The 17,819-nt window shown below is 41.9% G+C and overlaps 1 protein-coding gene across 5 annotated transcripts in view; it reads left to right on the top strand.

The window, feature by feature from the left end:
• ctnnd2b (catenin (cadherin-associated protein), delta 2b) overlaps window positions 1-17,819 on the top strand; it is a 194,722-nt gene that overhangs the window by 139,445 nt on the left and 37,458 nt on the right. For all 5 annotated transcript variants that reach the window (XM_030752045.1, XM_030752044.1, XM_030752042.1 and 2 more), the window contains 2 exons: window positions 4,128-4,260; window positions 8,233-8,446. In XM_030752045.1, coding sequence (XP_030607905.1) covers window positions 4,128-4,260; window positions 8,233-8,446 — 347 coding nt within the window. The remainder of the gene's footprint in view (window positions 1-4,127; window positions 4,261-8,232; window positions 8,447-17,819) is intronic.

Below are 17,819 nucleotides of genomic sequence, written 5' to 3'. Positions count from 1 at the left end.
TTATCCTCTAACGGATATTCGTGTGTGCGTGGGAGTTTGCCCATCCAGTCTACATGTGTTTTGTGGACTTGGAGAAGGCATTCAACCGCGTCCCTCAGGGTATCCTGTGGGGGTGCTTGCAGGAGTATGGGGTCTCTGGCCCGTTGTTATGAGCCATTCAGTCCCTGTTCAACTGCGAGAGCTTGGCACACATTGCCGGCAATAAGTCAAACTTGTTTCTTGTAGGTGTTGGACTCCACCAGCGCTGCCTTTTGATACCGATTCTGTTCACAATTATTATGGATTTAAGAAATTTCAGGTGACAAGCAGGATAACAGAAGACACACAGAAAGAAGTGAGAAAAGCCTCCATACTGGATCCACACTTAAAACTAAGTAAGGAGGGAACAGGTAAAGTCAGCCAGAAATATAGTTGTCGTATAAATGTGATGTTGTAAAGTATGATGTATTCTTTTTATCCTGTTAAACAGAAATATGTTGCAACACATTTACAATAAATCTACTCATGTAGTTACACCTCAGCCCTCTAAACCTATCTATAATAAATTGCCGTTACATCATTGTTTTTGTTTTTTGCCAGTTGATCAGTTTACATGACTCGTTGAAGCCGTCTGATGTGAAGAACGATCTTCACGTTATCACCGGTGTCCCACCGCCCCATAAAGACATAAACACACACACACAGGACAGCTCCATCAGCCTGAGTGTAGGCTGTCTTATCAGCCAGTTAACCCAGAAGGTGACCCACTCAAGGTTATGCCATCTTTAATCGTATTTATTGCCACTGTATATTAATAACAGCAGCATTATGTGTGTGGAGTGAGGCCGTAGAAGAAACAGAAAGCCATTCAGGCGATTGAGTTAAACGCAAGAGGGAAAACTGTTGGAATTTAAAGAGGGAAAACAAATAACCTTTGAAATGATTCTCTCTCTATTTTCCCAGTTTTTCAAACACTGGGTTTATCCCATTGGCCCGTTATGAAACTTCGAGACAAAAGCTTTCTAATCCTGGCTCTTCTCCCCTGCCTTTGATGGTTGTGTGTGCATGCAAGCCAATGAGTGTGTGTACGTGTGCGCTGCATTGCGCGTATTAAATAATGCCGCCCTAAGCTGCATGCTGACCTACGGCACCCGGCGATACGCGCACGTGTGCGGAAGCCTGCGAGTGTTTTTGTGCACATGTGTTTACGTTAGATTAGCCAGAACTGAAATGATCTCCACGGGGATGTTGGGTTGTTGCTGCAGCCAGAAAAAGATACATCAAAGAGAAACAGGTTTCTGCATGCAGCCTTAAACTCCTCACGACTGTCAGAAACCTTCAAATCAAAGTGTAGAAAGGTGCAGATTTAAAAGCAGGAACAGCAGGTGGACTATTTACCAAAAGCAGCAGAGCATATGGTGAAAGATGATGGTAGAAATTAGTATCCAGGAAGCACTGGCTCCTCCTTCCACATCCCACGAAAATTAAATCACACTGTGGGAATAAAAGTTTGCCCCCCCCCCCCCCCCAAAAGGAAGGGTGTCTGCCTTAGTTTGGTCCGAAGAAACCGCTGCTGTCAAGGAAATTTGATACTTTTGTTGGCCTACATCAATAAGCCCCGCCTCCCTCTCCACCCTCCATCCCATTCTCCGATTCCCTCACCATGGCTTTATTCTTTCACATCACATCTTTATCACGTTAATCTGTTTTTCTATGTTCATGCACGCACCCTCACATGCATCATGCATGTGTAGTGTTAGTGAGCTTATTGTGTTTCTATGTGTGTATGTTTGTGTGTGTGTGTATGCCTTAAGCATACCTTTTAGGCACGATCACTCGCTGGACGCTAAAACCAGGGCAGCTGGGGAAAGTTGAAGTAGATACTTATTACCACAGCAGGAAGAAGCTCTTACAGTAGCTAAAGAATTGCTCATTGTGGACACTTTACAACAATTTCTGTTTTATATAAGAAAACTGGACTGTTTCAGAGTTAATGTTTATTTGATTCATGACTTGCTTCTCTGTTTTACCTGGAGAAGATGCATTAAATAAAAGGTAGACTGTCACTTTACTTTAGAAGCAATGAGTTCACTTTTTGAATAAATTCCTGCGCGTAACATCTACATTTGTTTTGCTGCTGATTTTGTATCCCTGTGTGTGCTTCATGATAAATCACTGAATGTTTGACTGTGTTGATTAGACAGTGCGATTGGAGTTCATAAGATAAGATGTATATTGATCCAGCGCGATGGGCAGCCAGAAAAATGCATCACATTCGCCGCAATGAGTTTGCCAACTCCATTCACTGAAATGGATTTTATAGAGCAAACAGTGCCCGGCCTTGATTGGCTGTTAGTGAGCGCCTGGATGCTGGAGGAGGGAGAAACCATGGACGTTAAATGCAGTTGCTAGCTTCTGTAACTCCTTTATTTGCAGCCACACTGAAGCGTTGAGTTAAACAGTGACCAGAAAATCACAGTAACTCCCATGAACATTTATACATGCATGTATTTTGAATTGTAGCACACAGCCTGCAAATCCAGGGACTTATCGGACAAGGTTAAGTTTTTGGAAAATAAAAAGAGCAAACCATAACACTTTCCTTTAAATTTCCTTTTTTTCCCCCACATTTTTCCGTATCTAGACAAAGAAAGTAGAGCCCAGGTGATTTATCGCCTGATATTAGCAATTAGCTAATCTGTTTGATTTAGTAATAACGGCTGCTGAATAAAAATTTAAAGAGTTAAGAAGACATCTTTCAACCATGTTTTGAGTGCTGATGTTATATAGTTGGTCCACCAGAAGACACTCAACATGTGTTTGGAATGCCATAAACACAACAACCAGCTGATCCGATCAGAGTTGGCCAGAGAGCAAACAAGCAAATAAATAATTATATATAATAAATGATTGTGTCTGAAAGAAAAAAATATGTCCTAAATATGAAGCGAGTCAAACAACATACTGTACATCCAAACCTTAAGTCTTAGTTATAGCTTTAGTTTCACCATACACAATACACAGTCTACGCATCAAGCACTCGTTCTAATGAAAACGGAAAGGAGAACATATTTTAGAACTTTTGTCAGGTGGCACGTTGGTTCTTTTGAGCCAGAAGTTCTCATTTTTGGATAAGAAGGATCGTGGTTAAATCATCAGCTAGTGCTGCAGCCATAAACTGTACAGACTTCTTGGACGGTCCGTATCTCACAGGAAGATAAATGATTTGTCAGATAATTCCACAACCACGGTGTCCGGATATTGCAGATGGCTTCCTAAGTCGGAGAGGAGGGGGGGGAAGGGGGGGTTCATGGGCTTCTTAACACCAAACTGTTAATTTCCTTATGGACCAAAACTATCTTTGCCATTTGGCTCTACTGTAAGCATAAAGTTGAAAGTACAGAATTGCATTTAATAATTTAGCATTTAGATTTCTCCTGTTTTCCAGGCCTAGACTTTTAACCATGAAACTACAGAATAAAGAGTAAATCCATGCTCATGTGTGGAAAAGGTTTTTGTGACACACTGAAGAATATGTTGACAGAAATAATAGAGCCTGCACACAAACACTTTTTTTTACCTTTAAAAATGATTACAATTTTATATTCATACGCGAATGATCTCATATTTACTCATTAGCTATCCTTTGCATAACCGGGATGAGCCTTTCATTTATGCCTGACATTTATGTGGCTTACATGTTGTGGTAAAGGTCAAATCATTCAGCAGGTACGGATGCCCAAAACCCAAACTGGCAGGACTTTAGGGAATTCTCTCTTCTAAACATTCACCTAATGACACACATCTTTTTTTATGTTTATGCAGAATAACGTGACTCTGGATAAACAGCATTTGTGGCTCATTCAAACAGAACATAAATCTGTGTTTATTTAATGTGTCTTTCTTTTTTTTTTTTTCCTTTTGATTTATTCCAACCTCAGTTTATGCTCCTCTGTCTCTCTCTGCCTTTCTTCCTTCTCCGGTAAGCATTTTAAATCAGGGTCACAGCAGGGAGGCAAGCTAACAGGTTCAGCTACACACACACACACACACACACACACATAACCACAAGCTACACACACACCTCTATCTCTGCATTCATCAAAGCATACTATATTTTCTCTCTCTCTGTGTGTGTCACTCTGTAGGGAGTTTGGCTGGAGGGATCCAGAACTGCCAGAGGTGATCCAGATGTTGCAGCATCAGTTCCCATCAGTCCAATCCAATGCTGCTGCTTACCTCCAGCACCTCTGCTTTGGAGACAACAAGATCAAATCTGAGGTATTGATCACTGAAGGGGAACCTACACACACACACACACACACACACATGCATGCTCTGGCTCTCTTCCAAAGTTTGTCAGTTTAATCAAAACACCCACTGAAATTCTTTCCCACTGTTTCCTCCCGTATGCAGATGAACATTAAGATAGCTTTTGAGTAATGTCCCGGGGTTCGCTGAACGCTGTTTCGTCAGTGCTTTCAGGGCTGCGAGGAAGATTTCAGAGCAAGGTGCTTTATAAAAAAGTGAGTGGGTGAGTGTGTGTGTGTATGTGTGCTCACATAAAAATATTTTTTTATACTTCTGGAACAGACACATGGTGAAATAATACTGCAGTATCTTCACAGTGCCTTTTTGTGCGAGTTCACCAGTAACGTTCCTGGAGCGTAGCACCTGTGGTCATTCTAGCATTGCAGTGCATCAGTTATCTTTTCAGAGGGCCTTCCTAAAATTACAGATATGGACATTTCTGAACATACAATAGTCTTTATTCATGTAGTGCTTTTCACAGACATGCCTCACAGTGTGCTTTTTTTTTCTTCCTGAAAACAATATACAGCAACAGACATTTTTAATCAGATCACAGGAAATAAAAAGAGTGTGATTACATGGAAAATGTAAAAAAAAAAGTAAAAGAAGAAATGACTGTGACTTAACTGAGATAAAAACAATAAAAGCTGGATAGTAAATGAAACAGTAAAGCAGTTAAGAGCAACAGAAGAATAAAAAGTGGATCTGGTGCCAACGTGTTACGCAAATGGAGAAGTAATAGATAAGTAAGCTCACTTTACAGCACAAGTGAGACCCGATTCTCGGATGTGGTCCAAATTGTCTGATAAAGTCTCTTTTCACTGCTACTGCCACCACTTGTTAATGCCTGAGTTGCTCTAAATGGTCCCAGGCACTATCATCTTTGATCATGGGAGAAAACTTTTGAGTCTTTAAAGCCAAATATATATTATTAATGACTATTCTTCATCAGTTACACCAACTAGCCACAAGCGCTCTGCTGGGGAACCGTGGGTCCCAGCTTTCATGCTGGACCCCGCCACACCGCAGAAACTGCACTGCAGTGGCTCCCAAAAACTCCCAAAGGTACTGACCTGGTCTGCAAACTCCCCACATCCCAATTCAATCAAACAGCCACGGGATGCACCCGGATGAGCCCGATGCTCGGAAACCCAAAGGTCGCCATTGTGCGAGCATGTTTGAGGAACATGACAAAGAGCCCAAAGTGTTGCCAGATAACACAGAATACCCCCAGATGTCCACGACCCAGTGGCTGTTGTGCAGCACGTGGGGGGCCTGCCCAATATTTAGACAGATGTTTTGCTGTTGTAACTGTATATTGATGCTCTTTTCCACCACAGCTGTTTGCTAATTGATCTAATTAACTGAAAGCTCATCATGCTTTAGCTCTGGCCTGGCTGTGCTCACATCCCGTGCAGTTTTTTTTTTTTGTATTCATTTTTCCAATGGAGGACACCTGCATGCAAATAGCTGCCACTCTTGTGCTCACTAATTAATTGTTGCATCTTGCGAGTTTAACCGAGAGTAAAAATAAAGTCCAATATTGTGATTTCATTTGTACATATTGTAGCAGGTGTCATTGCTTCCTAACACAACAATAAAGATAAAGCAAGCACGGGGTTAATTGTAGATGAGAATAACAGCTGCTCCTCTGCTTGCTTTATTTTTCTTCCTTATTCCTCTTGCTTTTAAAGATGAGTTGGCTAGCTGGTTGCTGCTGTGTTTTCATAGGAGGAGGAAGAGGAGTTATGTGGTACCAGAGACCAATGAGCAGTCTAGCTTTGTATAAGAGATTTTATGTGACATAAATACCAAAATATACATTTTGAAAAACCTTTTTGATTTGTTTGCACTGAGATGGTTAAACCTATTTTGCTATTTTCATCACTATTTTGGAAAATAATGATGAAGGCTTATTCTGTGCTCTTCATTTGTGTACTGTAGGATAAAGAACACCTGGTTAGCCCCATCCATGGTGAGAGGTCAGATGCTGAGCAGGCTGGTTGTGAATTTTAGGAATCCTGCTTTATCTCATTGTCTTTCTTACATTATTAACAAAGAGAACTGCAGTGTGTTTCTGCACTGCACTATGTGAAGGTGTCACTGAGTGCACACGTTACACCAATAAATGACGTATGGAGACATGTCTTTGTTTCCGATAAACTCCGCCCCATTCAGTCGCACCTGCATGAGCGCCGCACTCCACATCAGAAGGCATGAACTCCTAATTAGGATCATTTAACCCCGTTCTGCTTATCACCCTGTTCCTATACTTGCTCCTCCTGTCCTTTGGAGCCATCAATACTCAGTGTCTTGCAGAAAACCGTTCCATCTGTCTCCTCAATGTCAACTCAGTTCAGCTGTATTCACTTTATTAATCCCCATGGAGGCAATGGATTTGAGGGCAAACAAAGTTCTTCAAACAGCAATCAGCCACCAGGCATTAAAAATAGAGTGAGGGAGAGACGCGGGTGAGTAAGATGACTGATGAAGTATGGCAGCGTTTAGTGCAGGGCTGTGAAAACTACAACCCAGAGGCCGAGCTGTTCTTGCCCTTGAGAAAGATGCCTGAGCGGTGAAATAATAGACAGAGAGCTATCAGCCCGTTCTTGTTCCCAGGGTGTCGAATACTGCTGTTGCTCCAAAGCCGCTGGCTTCTCCCAATTTACGCACAAGATGTCCTTTGGTGTCTGCGCGTGAAACCCAGGTTTCGACATTAGCAAGATGGATCTGTCACTCGCTCACTGTCACATATATAAACTTGTAAGGGACCCCTTGGCATAAAAGCACTGCGCAAGTGTCATTTTTCAACTTGCGAGATTGTTGTGAAGGGATGTGTTGGAACCACACAATTTTTTTTTTCCTTCTAAATCTTACCAAAACATATTTAGTGTTTAAACTTAACCAAGTACAGTCACGAGAAAAGCTAAGGACACCCCATGATTCAGTACCTGGTAGGACCACCTTTAGCAGCAATAGCCTGAAGCTGTTTTCTTTGTGACCGTCTCAGTCAGTCTCTCACAGTGTTGTGGAGGAATATTGGCCCAGTCTCGCTTCACTTCACTGAGATACAGTATGTGGACATTTCTTTGAGGTCCCAGCAGTTTATTCGAGTTGAGGTCTGGGCTGTTGCAACATCTGGATTCTTTTGTCCTGCTGCATGACCCAGTTTTTTAAATTGTTAATAAAAACACAAGTGAATGACAAAAAAAAAAAAAAAAAAAAAAAAAAGCCAGTTACTCGCCATACATTTGTTCTCCAGTCCGATGAGCTAAAGCTACAATAATTACTTTGCTGGCTGTATTACTGTGAGGGTGTTTTGGTTTATTTAAATGCACTTGTAATTGTGCTGCTTTTTTTTTTTTTGTTGTTGTTGTTGTTTTTTTTAAATTGCTCGGCGTTATTCACCCAACATGAAATTACACATGTAGTTGCTAATTGTGTAAACAACTAATTGTGTAAACAACCAGCATCCATTTTGAGATTTTCGAGCGCAAAGCATCAGCATAATAAGGCTTAATGCTGTGGTACAGAAGTGGTGATAGACAAGCACTGCGACCATATCTCTGTGCAATCTCTTTCACTTCTTTTGTTTTTATGGAGAGGAGCCAGTCTGCCCTACATTTTCTCTTTGTCTAGACAGAGGAAAGCAGGGAGGGCTGCAGACACAGAGGGCTGATAGGACAGAAAGTGCAGTGGCTGGCATTTAAATAAACTTTGCATCAGTGAGTAGGATACTGTAGTAGTAGTGTAGACTGTTTGTTTCTTTTAGCACTGGCAAGGTAAAAAATATTGTTGACATGATAACGAGGTTTTTGGGGAGGAAACTGGGATTAAAAAAATAAAAAATAAAAAAAGCTAATATCTTTGAGGCAAAAGAAAAACACCATTATTATACGATGAAGCCCAACTTCCATCCTTCCATCCTTTCTCTGCTCTTAGATCCGGCGGCAGGGTGGAATCCAGCTGCTGGTGGACCTGTTGGACCACCGGATGACTGACGTGCACCGCAGCGCCTGCGGAGCCTTGAGGAACCTGGTGTACGGCAAAGCCAACGATGACAACAAAATCGCCCTGAAGAACTGCGGAGGCATACCCGCTCTGGTACGACTGCTGCGCAAGACCACAGACGTGGAGATCAGAGAGCTGCTCACAGGTAACACACATAGGCCACGCCTCCTACAAACATTTGTGAAAGAATGGGTCATTCTAAAGCGCGTAATACGATGACACCATTGCAACAAGTCAGTTTGTGAAATTTCTTCCCTCCTTCCACCTTCAACTGTTCAGTAACTGCAGACTTCCAAACCTCCCCCTCTGCACAAAGACTGCCTGCTGGCACCTTCCTTGCCTGGCAGGATCTTCATTGCATGGGTTTCCATGGCTGAGCAGCTCCTGTAGGCGTAATGTATAGGTGACCCAGTACTCACCCATGTACTGTACTGTATTTTGATGTTGCCATCAATTGTGAATACTCACCATGATTCCTAGAAAGCTAAACAAATGTATATCCTTTTCCTGAAAAAAAAAAGCACCTGTAGGAAGCAGCAGTGCAGCTGTTGTAGCACATTGCGTGTGCAAAATCTGTAAATAATCAGCTCGTTAAGCTTCAGATTGAAAAGGGTCCTTAAGAAAAAGTTTAGACTCTAAAACTGAAATGTTCACAGTACAATAAAGATTACCAGGGAGGTTATCTGGAAACTCGATAGAACCTGGCACTAATCATAGAAAAGATAGAGACATATTTTGTATGTATATAGAGTTATGTAGAGACTTTAGTTAACCTCAACAAGCATCAGGCTTGTTGGAAAGTTCTGTCTGAAAGAAGTCTCCAAATTTAGTCATCAGCGACAGCTAAACTGTAAGGTCAAAATAAACAGCTTTGGGTTCTATGGACAAGAGACACTTTGGAGTCATTTTGAAATCTCCTTTAATTTAACCAACATGAAACATACAGTCATAAATCAGATGCAACTAAAATAAGGCACAATAAATCCTACATCTGTTGTAGTCAGAGTAGTAGTAGTAACCTCGATCAGTGCATGTGCCATACTTGGCAGCCTTTTGAAAAAAGAGCTAGCAAGGAAAAGGTCAGCTAGTTCCAGAGAAAACATGCAGAAAATCGAACTCAACGTCTGTCTGAATTAATAAAAAAAAGTCAAATAAGAGATTTTTAGAGAATGGGGTTTTAGGGGGATTCATATTCTCAATCATTTTAATACCTGATTATTACTCTGCATGGAGGGAATAAGACAGTATTCTGAACGCATCATGTAACAAATACTATCAAACAGTAATTTAGGATCATGGATTTCCTTCCTGCACACAGTCCTGCATACAAATGCACTGCTGCACTCATGCAGTTCCTATACAGTCGCTCAAACACATATGCTATTTTCCCCCTCATGAACATAACAAATATGACTACATTCACGCAGAACAGTCCAAGAAACAGTTTACACTTCAGCTCAAAATCCGAGGCACGCGCGCACACACACACACGCACACACACTCACACAGAGGAGAGAATTGTTTACCGCCTGCCTACTTCCCAGCACTCAAATGCTGTTGACTCGACAAACCGAGCTTCTGTGCAGAGGTCTGCGCTGCACTTGTATCCACGGCGTGATTGTATCCTCTGAGTAAACACAAATATCTTCATAGAAATTGTATTCAGGATGGTCTAATTTGAGGTTATAATCCACATGGAGGTCAGAGTTGTAAACTCAGATAAATTACAGGATTACCAGCGACACCTCTCTTTTTTTTTTCTTTTTTTTTTTACAGCATTTACTGTAACCTGACAATCCCCTTTTCTGATTAGAATTTACATGGATGGCCAGAGACTCTCACCCCTTGAGAGGGATGGAGAGATGATGGAGCCAGACGAGGAATGTTACTCAATTTTCAAACTGATCTACAGCCAGAAACTCCCGGGGGGTGGGGTGTTTCCAGTCCATGGGCCAAATGAGAAATATGGATTTTTTCTTACCAGCACAAGTACTCATGAAAACATCTCTGCTGTGGGGCTGCAAAGAGAACGATATTTTTCCTATGATTTATGCCTTCTATAGTAGTCAGTAGTCAGTCTGTGAAGATATGTAATCCAATCAGTCACAACATTAATACCACTAACAAATGAAGCCAATAATAATGAAGATCGAGTTCTCTGGGAATCCTTGGGTCTTACCATTGATGTGGTTGTTACTGACCTACATATTGTTGCAGACCGAAAACCCTTATTCACATTGCAGTGGCACTTCCCATTGGCAGTGGCCTCCCCCCCGGCAGGACAGTGTCACTTGCATGCAGGAAAAAATGCTCAGGATGGGCTTGAAGAACACGACAAACAAGGTGTTGACTTTGCCTCCTAGCGCATCAGATCCCAATCAGATCAAGCATATGTGGGATGCAGGAGAACAAACCCAATCCATGGTTGCACCCTCCCCAACCCGGAGAACCCAAAGGAATCAGACACAACCGAATATTCCTGATGATTTCAGAGCTGTTATAGTATTTTTTTTTAATCTAGCAGCAGATTACATGAAAGCACCACTTAGACATGTCAAATTTGGACTAGATTGAGGATCCAGGAGGATCCACAGTCAATGGAAGAATCTTACCCCGATGGTTTCGATGCCACAGTGTCAAGCAAATCTTTTGTTTGATGCAACTACGTGGGATATTTAGGCTAGACCTAGATTTGGAAAATGCAGTAAAATAATTCCTTCTTCTGTTTCACAAATATGAAAGCAAGTTTTAAACAGCATCCTGATTTTATCCAGGATCTCTAACACAGTTTCACAGCAATCTTCCAACCAGCCAAAAAACTCTTGGAGACATTAGAAGACTCTTCAATCCAGCTTACCTGTAACTCTGAAAACTTATTTTCCCTTTCTTCAAACTGTCTCCTCATATAAAAGCTGCCCTTGAGCCTTTACCCACTTTCCATATTATTTACAGCAGCACTTCACACATCAGGCTGGTATGAGATAGTAGTGAGAGACAAACAGTTTAGGTATTATTTGGGGTAATACGTTCTGAATACTAGCAGGAAAATCTTATCAGAAAGGTTAAACTGAGGAGGATCTCAATGCCAGCATGCAGTCACATTTGGTGTAGAGTTTGACCCATGTGTGCATTTCTGAGTATGCATATGTGTGTAGTGAGTCTAGAAAAGGTTTTAGGCTTAGTAGAGATGGAAATAAAAGGGTTTTGTATGCTGCTAGAGTCTTAAAGAAGATTACCATATAAATTAGAGAAGCAATTCAAGGCACGAAGCACAGAAATCCCTCCTGTCACAAATTAATCAGCTGAACGACCGACCGGACGCAGACAGACCATGCTCTTCTCTCTTCTCTCTCTCAAAGACCCAGAGGAAATAACTCTCTCCCCCTCTCTGTTTGCCAGCTTCTCTCACTCCCTCTCTTATCCCTCTGCGGTTGGCTTCTCGTAATTGGTCTCCCCTTTTTCTCCTGTCTCTCCCCTGTCCTCTTTGCCTTTCTCCATCTCCCTTTTTTTCCCCACTCTTTCTCTGTATCGCCTGCCCTCTCTGGCTCTTGCTTGCTCTCTGGTGAGCTTTTTGAATCAGGATCACAGTGGGAAGTCAAGCTGCCTGCCTTGCTAGCCGCAGACTCAGATACGCACACGCATACAAACATGCACAGAGGGCTAGTTCACAAACGCACGCGTTCTTTTTCTCTCTCGCGTGTGCAGCTTGCTTGATGGCACAAAAAGTCACAAGCAAGGTTGTTGCCCTGTGCTCTTCAGTGTCTTTCTGTTCACTAACTGTCTTTTTACCTTCCCTCTTTAGAACTAACAATGATTATTTAGATGGAATAAAGCAGATTTAAAACGTCAAATATCAACACTACCCCTGCAGAATGGAGGCAGCATTAGAGTGGATTTTGATTGTTTGCTGTTCATAGTTTTACGTCATGTGACTGAAAGATAAAAGGATAAAGCATTCTTCCAGCACATCAGCCAGCACAGGACACACCATAGAACAGCACAGGTCAAGTAATAAAGCATTTCGGCCTGAGGCTGTGCCACAGGCCGAAACGTGTTGGCCAAGTATAAAGCTTCGATCTCTTTAGACCAATGTTCTCCTCAATGCACCTTGGAAGTAGGCGAAAGTTTGCTTCCAGTATGTTAAAATTGACAAGCTAAAATTGACAAGCTAAGTTGCAGTGGAGGAGGAATTTGGCCAGTGCGCTTGGTCAGGAAAAGTATACTCTCATGCAGTATGAATGAACCATCAGTGTCTGTATAGGGCTTTATGGACATGTATCCGACAGCTGCAGAGATGGTCTGAACAACAGACTTTGCAAATGACGGATAAAAAATAAACTTTCTGTTGCTTCCGGGTCTGAAAAGTGAAGCCCGTGCAAAAGTGCTCTACACCTGTATTCTTTCTAATGGTCAGCATGAGGAAACTCCTCTGGTTGCAACAAGACATCCGCTTGCATAGAAGTCTGTGGGAAGATAGCGCTTGACTCCCTCTTTGATCTCAGCAGTCACTTCCCAATAGTTTCAGTTTTTCCTGAATACAACATAATGTTCATTTTGTAATGATTTATTTATGAGCATGAAAGAGAAGCTGTCAGTTTACTGGTCGATATGCATTCATGCTGTTACCTATGGCCACAAGCTCTGGGTAGTGGCCGAGAGAATGAGATTGCAGATACAAGCGGCGGAAATGAGCCAGCCCAGCCACCCGTCCTCCACCAAAGGATGGATAGGGGAGCCCAGCCATCCTTTGGTGGAGGAAGGGGAGCTGGATGGATGCTCCATGACATCAAAAGCAGCCACTGGAGGTTGTTTGGGTATCTGATTAGGATTCCTCCTCGGTGAGGTGCTGTGTGCATGTCCTCATGAGAGAAAGCTCAGAGCTGGCCCAGCACACCCAGGCCAGATTATGTCTCTTGGGTGGCTTGGGAACAAAGAAAAGTTGGACTTGGGTTGCTGGGGAGAGGTCAGGTTGTCTCGGATGTATGGATGGATGGATGGATGGATGGATGGAACGGAAGTGTTCAATATATAGAGATCGCAAAATAGTGTAGATGTAATATGAAGATTAACTTGGAAGCAGGGGGAAATAATGGCTCATAATGCATTCAGTGGAGAAAATTGCAAGCAGTATTAACCCCAGGCTTTACCTGCCTATGGTTTTAGTCATTTTACTATATGAAGTCCATTTATTGCTGGTGTGAACATGTTGGTGAAAATGAGAAGTTAAGCTGAGCTACAGAAGAGTGCTAACAACATGATATGGGCCTCCTCTGACTCACAGCTTGCTGTGCTTTCTTTAACTTCTTTATTCCCTTTGCAGATTTGCGTTCTGTCAGTAGCTGTGGTTCCACTTGTCATTACAACACAACTTTTTTTATTTAGTCACAGGAGCACACGTCACCGTAAGCGACAGGTCCGGACTGCTCACATTGGTAAAAAGCAGATATGGAAGCTGTCAGAGTCATACTGATGGGAACTCACTGCAGTCTGGATTCATTCCAGACACAGTGCTCATCTAGTTTTGGCAGAGCAAAGCGAAAGAGGGCATCAGCTTGACAGAGTGAGGAACTCAGATGAAAAATGAAGGACTAACGGAAAAATTCTGGATTATTAACAGAATTAAATAGTTAAGGAACATCTTCCAGAAAGCTAATAGACCAATGCATGAAAACACATAATATGAGGTACATAAAGCTGCACAAGAAATAAACTGAAGGATGCAAAAAGATGCTTTTTGTGTATGAACACACACATACAAAGCTAAGATGCCACGTCCAAAGTTAATTATGCTAACATACAGCAGTTTTGTTCCCTTGAGTTATACTGTGCTCATTATCTTTTCAGTCCATTTAAAAGGATTTTTTAATTCAATTCCTCTGTTAAGAAAATATCGAGCCTCTTTCATAATTACAGGTAAATAATACTTCCATTCATTAAAATCAGATTGAACCTCATTGCTGTGACAAGAAAAGGATAATACCCCCAAACTTTATGCCATAATCTTTTCTTTCCTTCCGTCTTGCTTTCTTTCTTGCTTTTAGCCATTTTGCAAAACCACTCTGGCTGACCTTGACATAAACTACGTAAACTGCCTCCCTGTGGTATTTCCAGTGACAAAGTCATTAATGGACCCAAACTGTGTAAACATGATTACTCACAATGGCTGTGGCTCATTAACACACACAGCCATAGGCCTGTGTAGACCAGGTTATTACAGTAATCATGATGAAAACAGAGTAAAGCTGACACCTGTGTTTTTCATTTGAGGATATAAATGTGTCACTGCGGGGATTACGTAGCATTGTCAGCAGTTGCAGCAGTGCAACTTTAGGATAGGATAGTTGTTACAATAATATAAAGCCATGCAGATTAAGACTGTCACTATATCAGATTTTCATGATTATTGTGCTTAAAAAGAAGAAAAAAAATCACAGTAAACTTTATTTATTGTCTTTTGCCGTTTTGGATACATTTATTAAAAATGTAGTTACACTGAGCTGAGGTGTGAGTCTGTATTATGCAGTTATTTGTAATATTACTCACACATTGTTGATATTTCATCTTTAAATATCACGGTTTTCATCAATGCAAGGTTATCATGACACCCGCAGTATCACTATAACATCAAGAAAACTTAGCAAACTATTAAATGAGTCACCATAAATTACACATGTAGTACATGTGAAGTTATGGCTTTGAAACTGTGAAGCCCTTGTAATGAATTCTGTAGGCTGAGTATACAGAAAAACTGCATGTAGGCTACATGCTTTTCAAGTCTTATTCTGTAAGAGTGAACGTTGCCTCTTTGTGCAGCTGCTCACTCTGCTGAAGAAATCTGTGTCATATAAGGGATAAAAATGTGAGCTGGGTCATTTTCAGCTGCAAGACAGCTGGCTCAGCGTGTCACCAGTGGTCTTGAGAGCTCCCTCGGCTGTAATCTGCATTTTGTTTCTGCTGCACAATTTCAGCAATTAGTAAAGGTGACAACTGATTTATCCTCGGAGTTGTTCAAAGGACTCATCCGCCGTCTACGGAGCCACTCAGAAGGCAGGTGGTGTACACAGTGTCTGCCACAGGAGGGTGGTCTCTCTCGCTACAAAGGCCCCCTGCTGTTCTCAAGGTCAAACCACCAGCGTGGGCTCCCCAGAGATGTTACATATGTAACTTGAATACAAGCAGCTCCTGAAAGTGATTGCTTGTTGCAGCTTATAGCAATTGTAGGTCTACAGTAGACAAAAAGCTAGAAAAACTAACAGACAGGACCAAAGACATCTTTGCTGGTTTGTGTATTTCTTCCTACAATGTTCACTTGACTTTTCAAATAAAGGAGTAAAGTCAGTAGAGTTGGGTGCAGTGATGCATGTAGCAGATATAGGGCAGATACCTTACTCCCCTCTGGGCAGGAGGGTTTAACCATATGGTTGATTATGAAACAGTGTGTTGTATTTTTTATTTATTTTTTTTACTTTGTTCATGCTTTTTGTAAGGAAACAATAACTAAAGCTATTAATTGAATGCACTGAAGTAGAGTGTGCAGTTTTTGCTTAAATTGGGAACATTCAGGTACAGGTAGCTTCAAAATAGAGTAAAGTGCACATGTTAAGTGTATCCCCACCCAGAGAAAAGTTTATTGAAACAAACTCCTCAGATAACCAACAGATTTAAACCCAGAACCTTCTCACTGTGCTGCAGCAGAGTTACGGTTCAGTCGCACTAGAGTACAAAGAGGACGACAGCTTCCTTGCAACTAGGAAAAATCAGTGGTTGCACCGCGATTGCACTGAATTTTTTCTTGCTTTCAGCAACTGATGGTGAGTAGTTGTGGTGACCCAATGGTGACCCAGTTGAAAGGGCAACACCCTCAACCTCTGGGCAGCCACTTTGATTGCAAGCTGTGAGCCATTTAAAAAACTTTTAGACCTTTGATCAACAGAATATTGCTCAGCCGGCAAATTAGTGAATGGTTGAAATTCATCTAAATTCATTAAAATGAATGCCAAAGTTTCATTTAGTTTCCTGTATTTTACTCAAGCATGGCAGGTCAGGGGAACATCAATGGTTAAAGGCTGATGTTGCAGAAACTCCCACCTGCCTGGAGGTGGCTGGTGTCCGGCAGGTGTTGATTTTCTGAGAACCATAATTTCAGTCCTAGTCACATGTATTTAAATGTATTTGTAGCCTGGTGACTACATTTATTACTTAATCCCTAAACATCATGCTTGTGGAAAGATAGACACACAATCAAAATGGTCACCACTGAAGGTCTCAGATTCAAAGAGGTGCACACAAGGACATGTCAACGCTAAAATACACCGGGAGGCTTGAAGAATAAAAAATGAAAAGAAAGGGAGAGAGAGAGATCAAGTGGGGGGGACAAAGGAACGTGTTGCAGAAGGGAGAAATGTGACAGTGGGATGAAAGTACGCTGCAAATGAGAGATGGGAAATGGCTTCACAGACAAAGAGACATAGCCAACATATTCATTTCCCCTCCCTCCACATAACAACCTCCTGCTGCCACTCATGATGTAAGGCTGAGGCAATTAACCTCCTTCATCTGTCGCACACTCATGACTGGATGTGTGTGTGTGTGTGTGTGTGTGTGTGTGTGTGTGTGTGTGTGTGTGTGTGTGTGTGTGTGTGTGTGTGTGTGTGCGCGCGTGTTTGTGGGGGGCTTTAAGAGTTTGGATGCAAGTGTTTTGTGCATGTCTGAATCCATGTGTGTGAGCAAAGCAACAACATGAGCCAGTGTACACTGAGTGGTTATTATGTGTGTGTGTGTGTATTTGTGTGTGTGTGTGTGTGTGTGTGTGTGCGCGCGCGCGTGCGTGCGTGTGTGTGTGCACGTGCGTGTGTCTGTGTGTGTGTGTGTGTGTGTGTGTGTGTCTGTGTGTGTGTGTGTGTGTGTGTGTGTGCGTGTGTGTGTGTGTGTGCGCGTGCGTGTGTCTGTGTGTGTGTGTGTGTGCGTGTGTGTGTGTATGTTTCAAATCAAAGATAAAATCCCACTGCCTTTCACCTCAGGGAGATGATGTCATACCCTGCTCAGCCAGTAGCGATTCTGGCAAACAGCTGACTTTGCTCAGGATGGGGAAAAGTCGTCTTTGTCTTGCAGCTGCAGCATGACATCATGTGTTACATTTTTGACATGCAATACATGGTTATTTCTTACTTATTCACTGATGTAGCATGCATTTTAAATTGATATGCAAGGTTACCATTAGTGGGAGAGTCACTGTCTTTCATTAGAACAGTGCCTGTTAATTGCATAAAACCCTCTGACCGAATTTACTACTGAAAAGAACACAACCAAAGGTGTTATTCAGACATTACTGAGTTTAAGGATATAAAAATAGATATTTATATTCCCCAATTGCAAAGATATTTTATGGCCATTGTAAAATATGAAAAATGACATTACCTTGCATGTTTACAGGCTATAACTAATGTGTGATATATAACAATGGAGAATTGCACACTGTGCTCCAACAGTTTAGCCGCAGGACAGCCATAGGACATTAA

This window comes from Archocentrus centrarchus, chromosome 17 (genome assembly GCF_007364275.1).
Source record: "Archocentrus centrarchus isolate MPI-CPG fArcCen1 chromosome 17, fArcCen1, whole genome shotgun sequence".
NCBI classification, from domain to species: domain Eukaryota; kingdom Metazoa; phylum Chordata; class Actinopteri; order Cichliformes; family Cichlidae; genus Archocentrus; species Archocentrus centrarchus.
Note: the sequence above shows the minus strand (reverse complement) of the source record. Positions and strands in the feature narration are given on the sequence as shown.